At 42.2% G+C, this 21,539-nt stretch overlaps 2 protein-coding genes across 4 annotated transcripts in view; both read left to right on the top strand.

Annotated features, from left to right (window-relative positions):
- The first annotated feature begins 1,460 nt into the window (after window positions 1–1,460).
- Window positions 1,461–12,657, top strand: LOC137781647 (transcription factor E2F3-like). Of its 2 annotated transcripts, none has more exons than XM_068570536.1 (8): window positions 1,461–1,960; window positions 4,158–4,278; window positions 4,501–4,631; window positions 4,798–4,886; window positions 5,985–6,144; window positions 6,586–6,699; window positions 7,236–7,377; window positions 7,888–12,657. In XM_068570536.1, exons 1-8 carry the CDS (start codon window positions 1,679–1,681, stop codon window positions 8,178–8,180), a joined length of 1,332 nt encoding a protein of 443 aa, XP_068426637.1. In that variant the 5' UTR covers window positions 1,461–1,678; the 3' UTR covers window positions 8,181–12,657. The 2 variants fall into 2 exon arrangements, with proteins under 2 accessions (XP_068426637.1, XP_068426636.1); XM_068570535.1 differs by having other exon boundaries at window positions 4,498–4,631.
- A 237-nt stretch (window positions 12,658–12,894) lies between these two features.
- Window positions 12,895–21,539, top strand: part of cdkal1 (CDK5 regulatory subunit associated protein 1-like 1) — a 200,182-nt gene continuing 191,537 nt past the window's right edge. The window contains exons 1-3 of one of the 2 annotated variants that reach the window (XM_068570623.1): window positions 12,895–13,025; window positions 14,271–14,434; window positions 15,144–15,256. In XM_068570623.1, coding sequence (XP_068426724.1) covers window positions 14,277–14,434; window positions 15,144–15,256 — 271 coding nt within the window. In that variant the 5' untranslated portion in view covers window positions 12,895–13,025; window positions 14,271–14,276. Of the gene's footprint in view, window positions 13,026–14,270; window positions 14,435–15,143; window positions 15,257–21,539 lie in introns of those variants that run through there. The other variant, XM_068570625.1, reaches the window with a different exon arrangement.

Genomic DNA, 21,539 nt, shown 5'->3' with positions numbered 1-21,539 from the left:
GGCTATAAATTCAGCTTAGAATATTAGACTCTCCTAATGATGAACAATGACTGTGATATTTAGTAGATCCCTGAGTGTCCTGTCTCTTGTGCCACTCTGTGGTGACACCGTGGTGGGTGAGGTCAGTATCAGCTATGCACAACTACAGCCTCATGGACATTTAAGTATCTTTTGCTATAAGTCTTTTTAGTTGAAGGTCTATGTTGGAGCACAAGCATCCTCGAGCTGAAGGGATGTCTCTCAAATCTGTCATAATACCCCCAAAATGCAAAATCTATTTACAAGGTATACAGTACATTCTGACCTATTGATCAGTATTATTATTATTATTATTAGTAGTAGTAGTAGTAGTATTCACATATTATCATAAGCCTAATATACATATGCATACATATAAGTGTACAGAACATTTTGATGTTGTGGTTGTTATTTTTAAGCAATACTGTTGCGTAGTTAATGTATAAAAAACATCATATTTTTAAAGCTTATCGCATATTTTGTGTAGACAATCTTAACCATAAAACTGATACAAATACATCAGAATTGAACTTCATGATTTTGGTTGAGATAAATAATGAATTTGCAGTAGATGTTTTATAGTGATACATTATGCGACTTGTGGTTAACATTAGAAATAATTCAAATATGTGGAGGTGTGTAAAGACAATGACGTATCGAAGTAAATATGTTATGAGGCAAATATTCAGCTTTTAGTTGATGAAAATGTAGGCCACTGCAGGTCCTGCAACGTAAAAACATATTTGATTTAAACACAATGGCTAAGCTGCCCTTCTGCTGAGTTCATTTAAGGTACTTTGATTTCATAAATGCACTTATCAGAGATAGAAAACCGAAAGCATCGACCAAAAACAAAGAAGAACATGAAAAAGTTTTGAAAAAAAACAACAAAAAACAGGAAATTAGCAAGGAAGTAACAAGGGTACACCCTTACAGGATCCCAAAAATAGCTGTGATAAAAAAAAAACACGATGCATGAATACATTAACATTCAAATTAAATAATGTTTTAGGAGGAAGATAAGGGAAGATTTTGGTTTCTACCAACTGATCTGCAATCAGAGCAACATATCATAAAAGCAGGAGGTCAGCAATAATGTAGTTCTTCTGATAAAGAAATCTGTTTTAAGAAAGAGGGCTGGACGTTTCCCTTCCACACGTCTCTTCAGTGCCACTTGCGCCACCTAGCGTCCCGTCCGGGAACACGCAAAGGCGCGTCAGATGACGCGGCCTGTTTACAACTGCCAATGAACACGTGGCGCAACGAATCGCGACCTGTCATTGGCAAACATGGCCGCCGCGAGGGCGGGGACTCGGCCCCGGAAGACCAATAGCCTCCGGTATGCAGATTCCGTTTGAAAATTTCCCGGGAAATCCGAGTTTCGCGGGAGGGCTCTTGAGCGCGTAAACCGTATCCCTTCATTCATCAGGCCGTTTCCTGAAGCCATTTCTAGACGGGGGAAACGAGAGTTGCGCTACTTTTTAATCCGTTGCATCTGCCTAAATGCACTTTCTTAAGGACAAATACTTTACAAAAGTCGATGCATCAGACTGTTATCTTTACTTCGGTCTGATTATTTTTGTAATTATCGCGGCGGATTAGCAGACAACACGGGCTTGAAAGTACCGAGGCGAGAAAGGGGTTACCCTGAATACGCAAGATGAGAAGAGGGATCTCCTCGGCTCCGGACAAAGTGATTTTATCGGGGATCGGGGGCTCTCCTCTGGACAACAACATAATTTTAACAACTCTCACGGATCGCTTAAACCCCGGTCAAGCCAACGCGACGTATATCCAAATTATAACCACCCCGCCGCCTTGCAACGTTACACAGACATCAACTGTGTGTTTGTCCGAGCCTCAGATCAACAACATTTACACAACTCCACAGCAGGCTGCAGCAAACGGAGCCGGACAACGACCCACTCTGGGGAGACCGCCGGTAATGACCCCCCACACCGCCCAGGTTTAACACGTCTTTGGCGACAAACAGACACACAACCGAAATGTTAGCTCGCTAAGCTAGCCGAGCTTGTTGTTCGGGCAGCTAGCGCTAGCTGCTCGGCGAGGGACGAGCTAACTAGCCGAGTTACTCCGGCGGGTACTGGCCGCTGCCCCGCGGACCGAGGAGCAGGTTTTAGCGGCTAGTTTAAGTTTAGTTTTGGGGAAGGTTTCACATAAACTGAGGGGTCACGTCACCCGCACGGCGTGCTAAGCTAACTTGGTGGTTTTGTGTGAGTCCGCTTGAGCCTCGCAGCCGGATGGAAATATTGGTAGGAGATGAGTAACGTTAGCGGTCGGCCTAGTGGCTGCTGTCGGTGCCCTAATTTGGGGGTAGGTGGTGGTGAGGAGAGGGGGGAGGGAGTGTGGGGGGGTTGTTGAGCTGCTTTGCTCTTAGTTACATTTATTATTTTAATTTATATAAAAGCTTTTGAACCCACGAGAGTGGCTAACCCATCGCACGCTTAGCTAAACGCGTCACTCGACTTTAGAAACTACTCGACAAGACATTGTCCCTCCTCAAGGCGCGTGAAGATGTGAGACAACTTGGGTGAAGCCTTGGCCAGTGGGTTAGCTCTCATGGCTAGTAACGTTAGCGGTTATTGATCGAGGGGGACGTTACTCGCTGGCGGCCTTGATCTTTAAAATGTTTGATCATGTTGTTGCACCCAAGTGGCTCGTGTCCTCCTGCGATTGTGCACAAAGTGTGACGTTCCGGTGCCAAAGCAAAGTGAAACTCGGGGTTGTTGGGGAGAGTTTGTTGCTGTGTGCGGACTTGATTGCACGTTTCCTGTGTTCGCAGTCTGCACAAAACCACGCAGAATAGTTTTGAGCAGCTCTCTCTCTCCCTCCCGGTGGTGTTTGGTTCGTTCACGGCTGTTCATCTTTTCATGAACCCGACCAGCCTCGGTGTGTCTCAGGCTGGAGCCATGACCAGGCAGGGGGTGAGGGGGAGCTGCTTGCTGATATAAAATGGCTGACATTTTGACTGTCAACAGAGGGCATATTATTCCTTTTCTGACTTGAGCTTGATTAAGCAAGAAAGTATTACATATCTATATCGATATGGGGGTTTACTACACTTAAAATATGTCATGCACCTCGTGGGTGGTAAGTGAGTTGACCCCTCTACATGTGAGTTAGAGGGGGAATCAAATACACCAGTACCATGGTACATGGTGTGCTTCTCAGACACTAAAACAGGGTGGATTATTGCCAACACACAAGTTACAAGGGCCCCCTGGTTAAAAAGACAATTCACTAATCCACCATGCCATGTTTAACAGTCATGAGGACTACAATGCCATTTAAGCTGTTAAAAGGGGGGAAAGTGTCTAGTTTTTCACTTAAGAAAAAGCAAATGTATGTCAAGGATGATTATTAGGCCGAGGGAATTCATATTTTTCTAGTTTAAATGACCCTTGGTGTTAAACACGAAGCATAAATGGTCTTGCACATGGTGTCCAGTCCAGTCCGGCTGCTATTTAACACACCTACTATTGCTGAATTCATATCTAATGACCGTACCTCACCAGAATATAATGCATTAATATGGGTTGGGATCGCCTATTTGAAACCTTTTAAAGTGCCTGGTCTCTTTATGTCTACTTGTATTTGCTTTCTCTGGCACTAACATGTAGCAATGGGATTAAACTCATAAGTGTGACTCACTCTTGGGCGATGTGGGTTTGTCTTGGCCAGTACGTTCAGAAAAAAGAAAGCACACACTGGATTTGAGCAACATCCTAGAATCAGCTGTTTCAACAAGAAGCACTGGAGTTGTGTCATTAAGACAGCAATTTTTTTGAACTGTTTCATGACTGGTTTGGCTGCTCCACCTCCAGAAATAATGAGAGAAAGACGTCTCTTTGTCAAAACTAAAATGGAAAAGGCAGCGGAACGACAACCTCTCAGATTCAACGACATAAAGCCATTTCTGTCCCAAATAGACACTTTATCAATGTACGAACTTTAAATTACTCAATTCAGAGCGCTGATGCTGGAGTCACACGCACATTATAAAAGTACTGATGCATTTAGGATCACACCTAATTCACGGTGGCTTCAAAGATGAGGTGCCTGCCAAATAACCCAAACGGTCATATGTGCGGTTAACAGTATGTTTATGTCCCTTTTAGGCAAAACGGCGGCTGGCGCTCGATGACTCAGACCACCAGTACCAGTCGGAACCAGCCAGGACTCCAAGAGGCCGAGCGGGGACCGCGGTGGCCAATGGGGCACGGCTAAAGACCCCAAGAAGTAAGAAGGGCTCCGCCATCTTGTACATGTTGCTTAGAATCTACGATACAGCGGCATTATGTGCGAGAGGCGGCCCGCACAGTTTAATGCGCTCACAATTCACTTGGGCCTTGTCATACTAACTTTAACTGTTATTAGGATGTTTTATGTTTTACTTTCCTCGCCAATACGTTGTCATTTTCAATTCATATTTCGTTTCCTGCCACTTTTCCTCTACTGTAGCGCCAAAGTCTCCTCCAGAAAAGACTCGATACGACACCTCCCTGGGCTTGTTGACCAAGAAGTTTGTGGACCTTCTCGCTCAGTCTTCTGATGGAGTCTTGGACCTCAACCTCGCCGCAGAAACCTTACAGGTAATTTCAAATCCAAAGAAAATGTGTAGGAGATGTATATATCTGCTTAATTAAAATATTGAAATGGCTTCGGGTGTTTGTGTTAGTTTGCTCTGATTGGTTACTTACATGGTTAAGTTAACCTCTAAATGAGTGACTGATGAGACCCGTTTCCTCTCACATTCAGGTCCAGAAAAGGCGGCTGTATGACATCACCAATGTGCTCGAAGGCATTCACCTCATCAAGAAGAAATCAAAGAACAACATTCAGTGGATGTAAGTGCTCCCTCTGCCACTTCATCACTCAAACACTTGAGCGATAAAGCCCAAAGCGCCCCACTCATCGGTTTGGCACGAATGTGTAGCTCAGATTAATCACAGTTTAACCATCATAGTGTCAAAAAAACAGTCTTACTGCTGAACTTCTGATAATATTTAGTAAAAAATATGCGATCGGGAGCTTCCTAGTTGCCGATCCCTGATACGGCGACTCGGTGAGCGACGAATCCTCGCTGAAATTGTCAGGAAGGAGCTTGTGTTGCTGGCAACACTCGAGCTGACAGCTGTGACCAAGGGGGCGCTTGGACCGCTCGGTTGTCGGCAGCACGGGCTTTTTAAAGCAGGACATTTTCTGTCACTCGCTCTGAGCCGCTCCCCCACACATTTTGTTTTTGGTGTGTTTCATGCACGTGTGTAACAACTATTAAAATACCCAAATGGGGAAACGAATATCTAGCCAACGAACAAATTGCAGCCCTGGTTTACGCTGACTTTGGCCCAGTTGAAAGGGATTTTATGTCCTGTTCATCCGCTTCTATGACGAAACAAAGCGACCTGTATCCGCCGTTATGTCTTGTTGACGAAAAACATGATCTGTCCTTCTCTTTAAGTTTTATTGCCTCCTTTTTTTTCTTCTTCTTCCCCCACCGGCTGATCTGTTTTGTGTCTGAAAACAGTGATACGATCTAAAGGATACATTTTGTGATCCATTGACGCGGTCCTGTAACTCTTTTAGTGAAGGGGTTAGCCTAAGTTTAGATGTAGCTTAAATAAATAAAATCCATATCAGTCATCCAAGTTGTGAATAACGACATAATGTGTTAATCTTGTATGAAATGACGGTATGAAAGCATTTAACCGCGTCTTAGTTTCATTATCTTTTATATTGACGCAACATATTCAGTCTTTTCATTGCTGTGATACCTCTGCTTGAAATGTTATGGTCTGCTCACATGGAAGAGTTCCTTAAAATGCAAATCTGTGGCGTCCCAACTCCAGCAAAAATGGCAATTAAAAGAAAACTCGAATATAGCAAGTGAAGTGCTGGAGCCAGTACTAAATCTGTTTTTTATTCACTCCTTTCTCTCTCTACAGGGGCTGTAGTCTGCTTGAGGTGGAGGGGGCACTGAACCAGAGACAGAGACTAACGTCAGAGGTTTCTGCCCTCGGGGAAGAAGAGCAGAGGCTTGAACAACTAATCCAGAGATGCAGCTTGGATATGCGACACATGAGCGACTTGCAGAGCAATCAGAAATATCCTTTTTGTTCCTTATCCTTATGTTCTCATAGCACTTTACCAAATTGATTGATGGCGGCGTAAATTGTTTGTACACATGCCTGTTTCCGTCTCACAGTGAGGTCATGGCGATACCGTTGTGATTTGGCTATTTTAGAAATAGCTGACTTATGTAAAAAATGTACCTTCAGCCAATGTGCAAGGCTTCATCTTCCAACTCTGTCTTTTGATAACACACATCCTGACTTTTAACATTTTTTGCAAATCGCCCCATAATGTGAAGGCAGAGGCCTTGACTGTTACGCAACTCATCTATATTAACACACCAGCATTGTACAGCAATCACTTCAGCATATTGGAGGCTTGTGGTCATTATAGTGAGCTTGCACATACATGTATGTTTAGCATCGACGCATACTGACAATGTTGTGTTATTTCTTTAACCGCGTCGTCTCCACAAATGCTTATGTAACGTACCAAGACATTAAGCAGCTGGGAAACCTCAGAGACCAGACTGTCATTGTCGTCAAAGCGCCCACAGACACCAAACTAGAAGTACCGGACCCTGATGAGGTACGTGTACGCTGGGCAACCAGCCGGATCTGCTTCCTGCTCACCGGTCATCTGACCTATTACTTGCACTTCCCTTCAGAAAACTGTTGGACTTTTGGGGAAATCGACTTCAGCCCGCACATGAGAAAAATACGAGAATGCATGATCAAGTCTTGTGATAGTGGTAGTCTGGATGAATAATCCTGTTTGACTCGGTCTTGTTATTTTAAAGACTCTGCAGCTGTGGAGCATATAGTTGAGGTGACTCTTCTAGAGCGGATGTTGCTGATTGTTTCTCCAGGTATTTGGGTACGATGGCGACAGAAGAGGTTTCCAGGTCTATAGCGAGACTTAGTCAATGCAATTTTACAGTTACCAGTTTATTAGGTACACATACGTAACGTATACAGACTCCAGTACCGTTGGTGTGTATATATAGTGGTCGATTTACAAGTTTAGGGCATATTAAGAGCAGATTTATTTGTTTTTAATCTTTCAAGTCGTTCAAATGAAGTCCTGTCTGTTTTTTTTGATGATTTATTTCCTCCCCTCTCCAGAGTTTGTCAATCCATCTGACCAGCACCAAGGGTCCTATAGAAGTCCTGCTGTGTCCAGATGAGGAGAATGACCCCAGGAGTCCTGTGAAGGACAGCAGCATGGACATCAACGGGAACTCACCTTTCCTCAAAGTCCTGCAAGGTTTGTCTAGTTAGACGGGGGGTGTGCCCCAAAAGTAGATGATTGACGTTCAACTTTCTCTTTCTTGGAAAGTACATAGTTATCTGCTACTTCCACTTCGTTTTCCTCGTTAAACACGGGGACCTTTAAGACACAGTGTTGACATATAGACAGGCGTATTAACATTAATGTAACTGACTATTGTCAATCTAAAAAACACTTCGGCTTGCATGTGAACCGCCGATTAATTAGTTTTATCGTCCCAGTGTAAAATAATGTTTTACTGGCAGAACAAATCAGTGTTTATGATTGATGCCACGCCGAAATAATCCAGTTTTTTTGTGAAAATTGATATTAGAGGGATAATTATGACCTGTTAAAACTCGCTCTGAGCAGCTTATAGTGCATGATTTAAAACTGCTCATTTCAATCAATACATTCTCATCTTTTAGTCCTCTACCATCTTGTTCTGGTTCCTTTGGCCGTGCAGAGATAATCCAACAACTCGTTGACTCCCCTTTCTTTTCACAGGTCCCACTTGCTCGTCCACCTCTTCCCTCTCCTCCCTGGCTCCACCTTCTTCCTCGGCCGTCTCCGTCACCACTCTCTCCCCGATCTCGTCCCCTTACACCAGTCTGCTCCAGCAAACGGAGGACCAGATCCCTTCGGCCCTGGGGCCTTTCTTAAACCTCGGGCCTCCTCTTCTGGACCAAGACGACTACCTGTTGGGTTTGGGAGACGACCAGGGAATCAGCGACTTGTTTGACGCCTGTGACTTTGATAAAATGCCCTCTCTCGGCCTGGACGACCTCCTGTGCAGCTAACATCGGGTAATAGAAAGTCATGTTTAGCGATAGAGGGGGAGAGAGACTCGGTGAGAGTTTTGATGCCTGTGCCTGACTGTAGTTAGTGGAAACCAATTCTAAATAGATGGGAAGAATCACTGAGGGCTAAATGCCATGTTCTTTCATGGCGCGAGAGATAAATGGTGTTCAGGATTTCACTCAAAGGACACGACTGGTCAGCGTAGAGACGTATCCATTGCTCTTTGTCTCAGGCTATGTAAGGTCTCAGTGTCGCTGGGCGTTGAAGGGGAGACAACAACCGAAAGCTGTTTTTTGTTCAGTATGAATTTGGATGGGAAGGATATCCACTTCTGTGTATGACGCAAGGTTCACGTCACAGAACAGCAAAGATGCAACAGCTCAAAGGAAAACGCCCTCGCACCACCTGGCATTAACGCACATCGTGGGTGAGCATGATACTCGCTGGTGATTGCACCTGAGATCCCCCAAAACACATCAGAATGCTCAAAAGGTAGAGAAGAGGGAAAAGGAAGGATCATGCAAATATTTAACACACACACACACACACACACACACAGCTAAATTGTTAATGTAAACATTAAAGGCAGTGTTGCTAATCTTTAGAAGCATTTTGACACTTTTTTAAAGCTCTTTATTCATCCTGACAGCAATCCATGAATCAAAAGCTTTTACAGGAAACAATAATCTGGTGTCGGTCGCTGTAGCGGGAAGGTAATGAACACGTTCAGTCCTAAATGTAGTGATTGGTCTGTGTGGCCGTCTACCTGCCCACCTGAGAGTCTTCTGCCCACAAGATGAGAGTACGAACGATAGCCGTGTGTCGGTTCATTTCGCCACGTTTACTTTCATACTCGTAGGAGCGGCTTTGGTGTCGGGTTCTTGGGAACGTTCTTGCTAAATTTAAGCTGCGAGCTACTTCATCTGAAAATGAGTTGGCCAGTAAGATACTCTTTTTATTTTTTATAATCTTTCGTACTCTTGCTAGTTTCCTAAGACTACCAACCCTGCCTTTAATGTTTTTAGTGACACATTTGCTCTCTTTGGAAAATCTTTCACATGAAAGCGATTTCTGGTCGTTTTCATTTGAAATGATCCCAAACTGAGTTAATGTGGAATCAAATGTTGACCATTTGAATCAGAATTTAATCAATTTGGGACATCAGTGGCGATACCGAGCACCTCATTAACATCTTCGACGGATCAACGTGGGCTTTTTGTTGCCATGTGATGCATTTACTTGTCCAAGGTCATCCCGATGTGTTGATGCCAAGTGCTGTGAGGGCTCATGAATGCCTTCTTACGCATAAATGATCTGTGATATGAGGCTCAAGCTGCTGACCGCTAAATAGGAAATTTGTGTGTGGGACATTTTAGATATTTAAATTGAATATTTAAAAAAAAAAAGTTTTGCTACACGTCATTCACAAATACAGTAGTTATCCTTCGGTTTTTGGTCACCTGTTCTTGTCTCTGCCCGCTCAGACACCTGTCAGGGTTTGACGTTTGGACCTATAATCATAAAGCTACTAAGGAATATGAGTATTTTGTACATTTAAGCACTATTTAGATGTATTGAGAGCTGCAAAGAAGTTCATATACGGTTTCTGAGTGCACATGACATGGATACCGAATTTAAAATGGCCTTGCAAATAATAGGAATGTGTACTCTAATAAGTACACACTCCTAGTGTGCACAAGTTTTAAATGTACAAAATACGCCTTATGGCTTATTAGTTAATCCATTTGCACAGATTGTCTCCTGTGCTATCTCCATATTCAGATAGGTTTAGTCTGAGTTAAATAAGGGATCTTTATCTGTCCACCTGATCAGCCTGTTGTCTACTGCTCAAGTGGGCGACCTCATATTTTGTAATCCAATTCACAGTTTGATGAATACAAAGATGTGGGAAAAGGTATTGTAACGTGTAACTCTCCGTGACCCCGTGTGCGTGAACAGAAGCCATCGCACCCGGGCGATGCTGCGTTGAAGCAAAACCACCGGATGTACTCGCAAACCGGGGTATCATCTCTTAACTCGTCCTTTTTATTGAAACCTTTTGTGAAATCAGGACCCCCCCTCAAGCTTCCACTTTCTTGCTGCTTTCCCCCCTCCCCTCTGTCCCGTCATCCTCCTCATCAGCAGAAGCTGCCATAACCAAACGTACCCTAATGCCTCCTCACTCGGGACTATGTGCTGTGAAACTCTACCGTGGTTTCGATTGGTTTAAATTGTGACTTTTCTAACCACTTATCGATGCACGCCGCCTACTCTTGTGTGGAAGCAGCGTAGGAGAGAGGATCGGCACGCGTTTGTCTTTTTAGGTTTAATAAGTGTGACTTTTTAATAGATTTTTTTAATACTATAGAAATGATATCCAGGTCATCTAAGCAACAAGTGGCCATGGGGCTACTAATTTAGGCTTCTGCATGTAATGAAGGGCCCATAACCACGATATTTACACAAAAAAAATGAAAGAGGAAGAAAAAAAAGTTTACTAATAGACCCTATTTTGTAAATTGAGCCAACGCAGAGCAACAAGCCATGTTTCATTGTCTGCGCGGTCACACTGTTGTGTAGGGCCGCTGAATCTTCAAGTGGTTGATCAAGGAAAGCCAGCTAGAGATATTGCTGACCGAGGAGCTGAGGGTGGAAGGAGGGAGATGTGTTTTTCTTGTGGTATTTGGAACACCATTGCAGTTCACTTCTAATGGTTTTTCCTCGCGTTTTTTATAATAGCGTAACACAAACGTCTCGTCTGAAACGCCGGCTTTCGATCCAGAGAAACCTGCGGCTGCGGGTGATATTGCTGCTGTTAGTGTGTAACCTCCCCCCCCCCTCGCCCTGATTGATGTGCGCTTGAGTAATTGCGTGTGCAGCATGTGTGAGTAATGTGAAAGAATAGCCTGCCATGTGTAAATTGATGTACAGTTTTCTAAATTTTTTCAGTGCACAAGGTACTGTAGGCTACCTCTCACTTCATGTCGGACTCTAGTGATAGGGCAAAGAGGTAAATGCCGTAGTGTGTATGAGTCTTTGAATTCCCCTTTTTTTTCATAGAAATTCCCCCCTTGCGTTATTTAGATGTGATGGATATTACGTCGCACTCTTCTCTTTCGATATGTGCGAGATTTCACTCATCCCCTGATTTTAATGAGTATGCCTTTTGCTCGTAAACCGGTCTCATACTGTTGCATCTTAAATTTGAATATTTGGGTGCACATTTAATCGGTAGAAAAGCGGAAAACTTGCAATATTGATTTAGTTTTCAATCCCCCCCCCCCCCCATAAGTTATTTACGTCTTGTTTTTCATCTCTCTGACACAAACATTTGTACACATTCAATGATGCATACATGCACTCGTTCTTTCACAGTCGGCCTGTCTGCGCTTTACTGGCCATTAGGAGACATTGCCATGTCTATATACACCACTGAAACATTATCAGTGACTTGTGTCCTCTGCTAAAGTGTGTGTGTGCGGGGGGTTTGCTTCTGTGACACCGTGTGTCCGTTTTATTTTTTGGAATGATGTGAGGGAGTTTTTTTTTTTTCAATGAGTATTGCCCATTGAAGCAATTACTTGAAATCAAAACTCAATCGTTAACATCAACCTCACCTATTCAGCTGAGGAGAAAATACAGTTTTCTTTATCAGCATATAGCTTAATTAGTGCTATTATAAGTGAATGTAAAATTTGACTTAAATGCACAGAAATGCTCTGATTGACAACTCAATCTCCCTATAGGCATATTTATATTCATGTATTTATGGAGAAAATAAAGCTCAATATTTTCCCCATTTTGGTGCACAAACCTCAGTTGTGCCATTTTCTAAGACCATTTACTTAATTATATTTTCCTCCATCTATTTCAAGCGGCCAGAATCTGGTCCGAATATTTTATCCACTTTTACAAGATGGAAACAAGATTTTTTGGGAAGATTGTACCTTTCCATGGGTTTCTATTGGAATGTTCAAGATTTTAATTGCACCGCTTAAGCTTGTGTCATTGCCGGTGAGTCTGAAAAATATATTATGGGTGACATGAAATTGCAGCTCCTTCATTTCTAATGAGTGATTCGTGTGATTTGACCTTAAAGAATCGCTTCATTGGGCTAAATGTGGCGTTAACTGTAGTGAAGATTGAAACGGCACTGTTGTACCTGCTATTTTCCTACGGTTATTCTTAAGCTGTTACCAAATACAATATACTGATTGGTAAATATTCTGTAAAGGTTATGTGAAATGGTAACTATTTCATAGGAAAGAATGGACTGTAAGATGATAATATTGCTGCCTGTTTCCACTAATTACAGAAAAGAAATGTCGTATCACAACAAAACATTTGAATGCATGGGTGAGAGTATCGGTGTGCTGTTGAATGTTGAAGGTAATCTTATTTGATGTCTTTGATGTATGTTATACAAGTTTCTTTAACATCTGTCAAATGAAGAAGTTGAATTGTATTTGTGTTTTTTTTTTTCGGGGGGGGGGGGGGGAGGTAAATGGATTTGTTTTTGTACTCTGTGTGTTTGTAATTGAACATTTGAATAAAGGCAGTATGAATATGGAAGCGTGTTTATTTATTCTTTAGGGATGACTAATTTAATTTTATAACCCATTCATCGCTTCGTTGAATCGCACGGGCTCAAATGAAGTCCAATCGCGTAAAATACACACCCGACTAGTTTGTCCCTCTTCACGCACCGTAACTACGCACAAGTATGGCGGTCTGAGAGTTGTGACAACTGTTTTGATGGTGTAAATAATCAAATTGACTATTTCCAAAACACCCTTTCAACGGAATTCGTATTTCTCTGCACCAATAACAACAACGCGTCTCAGGTAAAGCTTTTGTTCAGTATCTTAAGGGGTCTATCTGCCCAAAACAGGGGCACGTGGGTAGAGGTTAGCTAATGGGGCTAGCCGAGCTAGCTTAATAGATAGCTTGCTCGTTACCCAACAAGATTAAACGACAGCCTGCTAGGTTTCTGTCATATTAGACATTTTCACAGATTTTTCTAATTCGTAGCAGTCAACGTTCATGCGGTCAGGTTAAAGGGGAAAGTCGAGGGCAGCTAGCTAAAATGAAAATACTGACGTAACATCAGTTGAGTGGCTTACTGTAAAGTTGTCCAATATATATTCGATAACAAGTTAGCTTACTAGGATGTATGACTAACGGAGGTGTGACCGATATTAATGCAGCTAAGCTAACTAGTTGGCTTTCTATCCAACGTCACCAGCAGTGGCGAAGACTAGCTAACATAACGCTATACTTGTTTGTTAGAAAGCATCATTAAGTTATAAGCTATAGTGTCACGTGGTTGTCGGTTATCTTTGTATTATGCCAACGTAAAGGAAAGCATACACACGTTATAGGTTCAACTCTCATTTATTTGCAATATTTACCTGCTCACTGTCACTCATGTAGCTTCTGGCATACTTTCAATACAAGATGAATAAAATGTTTGTTTCTCTGTTGAGAAAGCTAGGAGAATGATGCAACTATAACAATCACAAAATCTGTCTAATGGGTTTGCATATGGGATATTCTAATTGAATCAGGTGTGTCAGAAGAAACAGGTGTTCTTCTCTAATCATTATGAGGATGTATTGTCCATTGATCAGAAAGGTGATTAATTAATTAGAAGTATTTTTTCACCATTACATGTCCAGTAAAGAAGCAGCACACTATTAATACAGAAAGTTGTTGAATCCCTAATGATATGTACTTTTTTAGTGATTTGTTTTTATTAAAGTTAAGCACATTTACTATTCTACATAAGCTACCTTTTGGATTCGTTTCATATAGTTGTGTTTCAATTGTTCTATAAAGTATTGAAAGCTGCAACAATTTATAGAAATTAATTGATTTTATATTAATTCTTTAAGTAATTTAACAAAAACAATTCTGAGATTTCATTTTTGTTGCTATTTTTTGTGTTATAGGTAACTGAACATTTTTGAATGTCAAAGCAATGGATGACATTACATTGGTCTAAAGAAAATTGTTGTTTGATTGAGAAAATGATCAATAGATTCTTAAAAAACAATATATATATGACGCTGCCTCGTTCTCATTTTCAGACCATCATGCCGTCCGCCTGCGACTCTCTGATAGAGGACATTGAGGACATGGTGTCCTCCAGCGACCCGACTCCTCTCGAGAGACAGTCTGCTAGAAAGAGCATCATGCCACGGTCCAGGAAGAAAAAAGAGGAGCTGAGCCACGAGGCGCTCCAAACTGACAGGTATGTGAACTGTTTGATATAGTGGAGCAGTAATTCAGGACCAGTTTGTGATAACGCCATATTCAGTATGTTTTAGGCTGATGAGATCAACCCCCTGAAGTTAAAATAACTGCAAGTAATAAAAAACCAATCAGTGTTTAATTTCCCTCCATTCACTCAAAGAAGTTTTATAGTCAAATGCAGAATCGCAATTTTTTTAAAAATTACAAATAATTGGGCTATTTGGAGCTTCATCATGGAGGATACATGGGTCTGGAGGGGGAAACTAAAGTCATGTAGTATTTTATTGCTCTTTGTTTATTTAACTTCTCTGGTAAATATCAATAAATAAATATTAATTCAATTGTGAGTTTAGGTTGTCACTGGTCCTCATATGTCATGAAAAATGATGGACACGTAAAAATAAGAGCCAACTTATGGTAATATTACAAAAGTTCACTTTTTATCGGTAAAAAATGTAAAACTATGCAGTGTCAGACAAGTTTTTTTTAGTTTTTTTTTACATGTTTTACTTCCTCGTGTATCATGAAAAAATACAGATATAGGATATCATATCAATATCAACTACCTTAACAGTCTGTCCCACTACACTAAACGTAGGTCTTTAGTCTTCATCAGTTTGCCGAAATAACATTAGTTCTAGATATTATTGTTTTATTTTAATTTCCACACACCACATAAGAACAACATATGTCCTTATTTCCTCTAGTTTGATCCCTGGCACCCAAACAATCTGGATGAAAACGTGGGGCTGCAGTCACAACAACTCGGATGGAGAGTACATGGCCGGACAGCTGGCCGCCAGCGGATACAAGATGACCGGTGAGAGATTATTCATTTTCGGTAGTTTGTATTAAGTTCATGGCAAAAATGGAAAAAATGACATCATCTGGTTTAAGGACTGATGTCATTAATATGATTCAACACAAGGGGGCAGTCTTGCTTCGTAAGTAAGCTCTGCCTTATTCCAGTGGCATACTTTGTTGTTTTTTTTAGGCTGTGTGCTGTTACACACACAACCAAGCAAATGCATTTAGGTAAAAAACAGTAAGAGGTATATTATGCAGTATTTGGCTGTGGAAATGTGTCTGCAGAGACTCCTCCCTCTGCTTGCATCGTCTCTTTTCTTCTTATTTCGTTGTGTTTGGGATGTCAGCAAAGAGCCTTTTGTCACAGTCCAAGAAACAGGGTTTTGTTCTTGGTTCTACAGTTGCTACACAAATACAGGATGGGTGTTTGTACTCTGTCTTTCTACAAACAGTGTGTGCGTGTGTGTGTGAGTGTGTGTGTGTGAGTGTGCACACACCCACTAAAAAAAAGAGTGATATTCACCCCTCAGGCGTTTCTCTCACCATGGGGTCTCCACAGACATAGAGGGACATTAATCACACACTTCAAAAATGCAGATGTACTCACTCAGTCATGCACACACACATACATACACACACAAAGACATGCACATACAAAGACAGAATTTACTCATGAACACAGGCCAACAGGCCCCCATCCAGCCTCTCATCTGGTAGTTTAGACCCTTGATCTCTATCTTTTCCACCATTCTGCTTTTAATAGTTTTCTCTGGAGCGCATTGGTGGCTGCTGGGCGGTTACAGTGCACGGCTCATTACTGCAATGTCCCGGGTTTGATTCCAGCTTTGAGACCGCCGTTGCATGTCAAACCATTCCCTCTCCCCCCATTGCCACTTTCTGTCTATCAAATAAAAGCAAAACTGTGTTTTTTGTTCTGTCTCTGGAGCTCTCCTCCTATCCGACCTGTGTCTCTTGGTGCAGTACCAGATCCTATGTTAAACCCTTTGCCATGGCTTGGTGTTAAGTTTACAAGGTTGTTCCTCTCTCAAAATGAGGCGGTACCATCCTGATCACGTGTGCACACACACATGTGCTGTCCTGTACCATGTATGGTCAATGTGCTAAATTGTGGCCATATTGTTAGTCGGCGTTCATATATTGTGAATCTTTGGATATCAAATGTTAATCTGTAAGTTTCTGTCGTGGTTCCAGTAATATTTGTCCCTGAGTCGTACTGAAGTAGCATAGCACATGCTATGACATGCTAAGTTATGTTTAAGACTGAGATTATGACGACAAAGAATATTAAAAAAAAAGTTTCTTGGAGGAAATCCTGATTTAAGCAAATGTAGATCTCTTCCGGTTTAAGAGTCATTTAAGAATAAAGTTAAAAAATAATCATATTTGAAGTGACACACTTTTACAACACACTTTTATAAGACATAATATGTCTATTAATAACAATTTTACTTCCTAATTGTATTTATTTGCTTCTATTAGTCGTCATGTTCTCAGAGCAATCATTTTCCGTTTCATTGATGGTGAGATATTTTGTTTTATTAAGTAATAATCTTTATGTATTTTTCTTTTGCTCTGGTGGAAAAGCCAGTGGAGACGCTGTGCCACATATTCATGTTGAAAGTGCACTAACTGGTGTCATTTTATCACTCACTTAGTCCGTCAATCAATGGCAGACTTTTGTGTTTTAAAGGGCTGGCTACCACTTTGCTGCTCTTTTCTTCCTCTTTGGCAATTTTGGCGTCGTTTTTTTTCCCCCCACCGTGCACTATGCCGTGCGCACTACGCTGATAATGGCAGCGTAATGCCACTGTCGTTACAGATGACATACATCCACCAAGTGCACCGCTTGTTATGAAAGTGTTTTCAATGAAGACACCTGTCAGAGTTTTAAGAGAGAGAGAGAGAGAGATGGGAGGGCGGGCCGGCGTTCAACGCTGCAGGCTGCAGACAGAAACATAAATACATAGCGGCAAGGTGGCAATCGTCTCCCAGGAAGTGAGTTTGGTGAAGACTTGTTTTATAGTTGGAGTTGTTTTGGATTCCCGCTTTAATTTCTGTATTCTAAATATCTGTCTCAGAATCTGATTACAGTACATCGCTGCTCTGGTGGTTTGAAGGTCCTCAGCAGATAAGAGACGCATTTCAAGACGAAGACGGCGTAATGTAATGCCCTCTCAGGTAATAAGGTTAAAGCGTGCTTTTATGGAAATTGAGTTTTTCTTAGATTAGGTTTTATTTCTGTGTCCTTCTCTTCTCCTTAAAGTAGCACCGAGCAGTGACCACACAGAGATCTGGATGATGATAAAAAAAATAAAAATAATCAGTCCTCTCACCATTATCTTGTTGTTTTTATACAACTCAATACGAACTTAACAAGAAAATAGTTAATTCTGTTTGGGCATGTTTGACAACCAAGATAGGACATGACGCATCACATGGTGTGTGTGTGTGTGTCTGTGTGTGAGAAAGAAAGACACACAAAAGGTTTTCAACTCCAACATAGAAGAAGAGGTGTTGGTGATCTTTCTGTTGTGAATAAAGCAAAAGTTATAAGAACATGACCACCGCTTAGCAAAAGAGCAGTCCTCCGTTATTTACCACTTCAGTTCATATGCATTTATCCCACTATGTCGCTCAGAGAAGCCTAACTCCTTTAGAGATGATGCATGAGGATTCTCTCTCTCTCTCTCTCTCTCACTCACTCTCTCAGCAAAGTACTTTAAAGGTCAGCGTCTCACTGATTAAGCTGAAGGATTAGTTTGGATTCTGTCTCCCTCATTTCTGCTTTTTATCCGTCCCTTTTCCCCTTTTTTTGTCTCGTCCGTCTCTCTTTCCTCCGACGTCACTTTCTTCACATCGCCCCCTCGTCTTCTTTCGGGTGTGCGTTTCTCCACTCGTTGTTGGAAGGAGAAATTGTCTGTCATGGCCAGAATCAGGGGAGATTACGCTCAGGAGGGGACGAGGGTCGGTGATTGTTTTGAATGGAATCGTATGGAATGCAACGCAATTGTCTAGAATAGCATGAAATTGTTGGGAGTGAATTGTAGAGAGAGGAATAGTCTGGAAAGACAAGGACTGAATTGGGCTTCTGAAGGATGCAGCGTCTGCTAGTATGCGGCCAGACTGAAAATTAGGACGTGGAGTCGGTTGAACATCATCCTTTTGTGTGTCAGAATGTTGTGTCCTTCACATAGCGATGTCCTCTGGTATCACACGGATGCCTCCCACAGTGTCTGTTTATAGCCGCAGTGCCGATCCGCAGAGTTTAATCAGAAAGTTTGGACAAAGACGGCTTCAGAAAAACATGACATCACCTTCTCACTCTCCCTTCCCTCATACTTCTTTCCTGTTTTCTCTCTTTCACACCCCATGCCCTCCCCTCTCCCTCTCTAACTCTGAAACTATGACATCACCTGGTATAAGACATAGTAGCAGTTCCTCCGGTGGCCTCTAGGTGGCAGCCTTGACTCATTGGAAGAGCCTTTTGTTGAAAGAAGTCATTGCTGCAATATCAGGATGAGGTCATCCTTCTGAAAAACCCTACTCTGTATTCTCATTCATAGTTTCAAAAGTTGTAACTTTCAGTCCTCGACGGCTACACACGATCAAACGTGATCATTAATGCCGATAAAACGCAGCCTGCTCCTTGTTGCTCCACCGTTATTAGCCTGAAATCAATACAATGTAATGCTGCACGACGTCATGTCGACTTTTTACATAACGAGCCTCATTGATTTAGGTTGAATGCACAGTGCCTGCAGGTCAAAAGCATTGGCCACTGCTGGGATGAGGGGTGGCCGCTCCTCATTCTTCATTCAGCATCTTGGTACGTACACACAATATACATTTTTAATATGATATACAGGACATTTCTTTGTTTTCCTCAAATGTCTTGCTTCAGGTGATTACCAGCGGTCGGTTAATTTATTCAGTCATCAGAAATATTAAATGTTTCTGCACAAACTGACAATATACTGGTCTGAATTTGTGTCTTTTTTTACTTTTTACAACAACCTGTGTCACCTCCCGACTCTGCATTTCATTGTCTCCACGCTTGTTTTCGACCGCCTCGTGTTTGTTCTCGTCTCGAGCTGCAGTTCCTCTGCACGACTAAAGAGGGCACTGTTTACTCGCCATGCTCCTACGCAGACACAAACGAACCACATTTGAGCAGCAGAGCAATGTGCCAAATAGTGACTTCATAGAAAGGCGTGTACACTCGCATATGGGCGCACACACACACACATGCATACACAAACACTCGCACACCCTTCATGGAAAGTCACACCAGGATATTTTGATTGTTTTTGGCTGCTCTCCTCCCCTCCCAATGTCCTCTCTGCCAGCCAGCCGCACACACTCTCACACACACACACACACACACACACACACAGCACTTCAGTTATGATTTTACATACCGGTTAGGCAAAATTACTCCCCAGCACACAATGTCAGCCAAATGAGGCGTTCTCAGTTCCTGGTTTGGACACAGACGGTTGGAGGATATGGCGCTCGGAGAGAGGATGTGAGCCGTTTAGATGAGCCCTGTTGATGAGCAAGTGTTCGAGGCGTCGCTGCGGATAGAAAATGCCGGACGTGTTGCATGCAATGTTACTTTACGGTGTTATTAAGACAACAACCTGCTTTTTAAAAAAAAAATTATGCTTGATGTGAAATGCAGCTTGGCTTTGGAGTAGCAGGTGCTGTACATGATTTATCAATATTTGCATTTTCACAGGGCAAAATTCTGCATATTTGTACATTTTATTTAGCTACGCCAGCATGTCACTGGTAAGTGACATTTGCAGACAATTCATTTTCTGTAGTTTTTCCATTTGTAACTGCGTTTTCCAGGGTATTCGACAGTATTCAGGAACGTTGCTGAACTGTTCAGCTCGTACTGCATTAGAGTTACAAGCGCGTCTACCGCTCTGCGATTGTATTACATCACCGTAGAGTATTCTCACTCCGAGAGTGTGTGTGTGTACTTCGCATACGTGCCGTCTCATTCATAAATCGGAGTGTGTGGGGACCGTCTGATTGGCTGACTGCGTGCTACGCAACATTACACGCCGCGATGTTACAGCCAATGGAAACTTACAATGTTCACTCTGACTCCACCTCTCACATCTACACACACACACACGCGCGTTAGCGCAGACATCCAGCACACACACACATACACACACACACACACACACACACACACACAATTGCTCTTCTCACACACAGTCGCAGACGTGGTGGGAATTGATATTGTATGAAGAACGTGCATGAGAGACGGTTCAGCTTTCGACAGCCGTCATTCTGCGAGATTATACATGTCGCCTGATGCGTTTACGCGTCTGAGAGAAAATGTATGCTGGCTCTGTCTTTCCACTGTCTTCCACCTCTGTGATGTGTGTCAGATAGTCCCACTTTGCTGATTGAGAGAGAGAGAGAGAGGGAAGGGGTGAAAAAGATAAAAGGGCAAAGGGATGCAGTGAAAGACGAGAGGAAGAGTCAGCGGGGAACGGAGGCAGCCGGGATGAAGGGTAACGACGAGCGATGCAGATGCACTTGAAGCCAAAATCATCCGACGCGACGGTCGGGGAAAAAAAAAAAGGGAGACGAACAGGGAGAGCAATGTGCTGCCAGGAGAAAGAAAAAAGACAAACTAGACTCCGGTAAAGCTGAAGAAATGGATAGATGGAGGAATAATGTAACGGAGAACTGAAAAGAGACAAGAGGGGAGTGTTTTGAGGACTGAAAGACGGCAACAGAGATGTATAGACTAGAAAAAAGGAGGCTAAGCAAATGGATCAGTAGAAACTTTCATTTTATATCAAGAATTAGATAGATTCAATGCAATACCATCAATTTCAGTGCAGACATTTGACAGGTAGACAGGCTGTTAATATGTAAATATGGATATGTAAAATAGTGTGCTGAGTAAAACTAATTTGAATATTTAAGTTGTCGTTTTGGTGTCCTTTTTGTACGAGCGTTTCGCAATCACAAAATGTAACTTCTGTGTTTTTACTATCTCATTTGAATTGATGCTGGAAATTATTGCAATTGCAGTCCCAAGTGCACACGCTGGTGTATATAAAACTGCACATTTTGTGTATTATGCATGTGTGGTTTTAAGAGAGCGGTACTGTGATGAAGGGATAGCCCTCTCTCATCTCTTTCTGTCACACAGACTCACATAGTTGCATCTGTCTAAGGTCCTATAGCGCATGAGTCTACGCAGTCAAGTGTAACCATTTAGAGGCCAGGAGATTATATGTGTG

This window comes from Clinocottus analis, unplaced genomic scaffold (assembly GCF_023055335.1).
Source record: "Clinocottus analis isolate CAN_PGR_092001 unplaced genomic scaffold, fCliAna1.0.p SCAF_9, whole genome shotgun sequence".
Taxonomy (NCBI): Eukaryota; Metazoa; Chordata; class Actinopteri; order Perciformes; family Cottidae; genus Clinocottus; species Clinocottus analis.
Note: the sequence above shows the minus strand (reverse complement) of the source record. Positions and strands in the feature narration are given on the sequence as shown.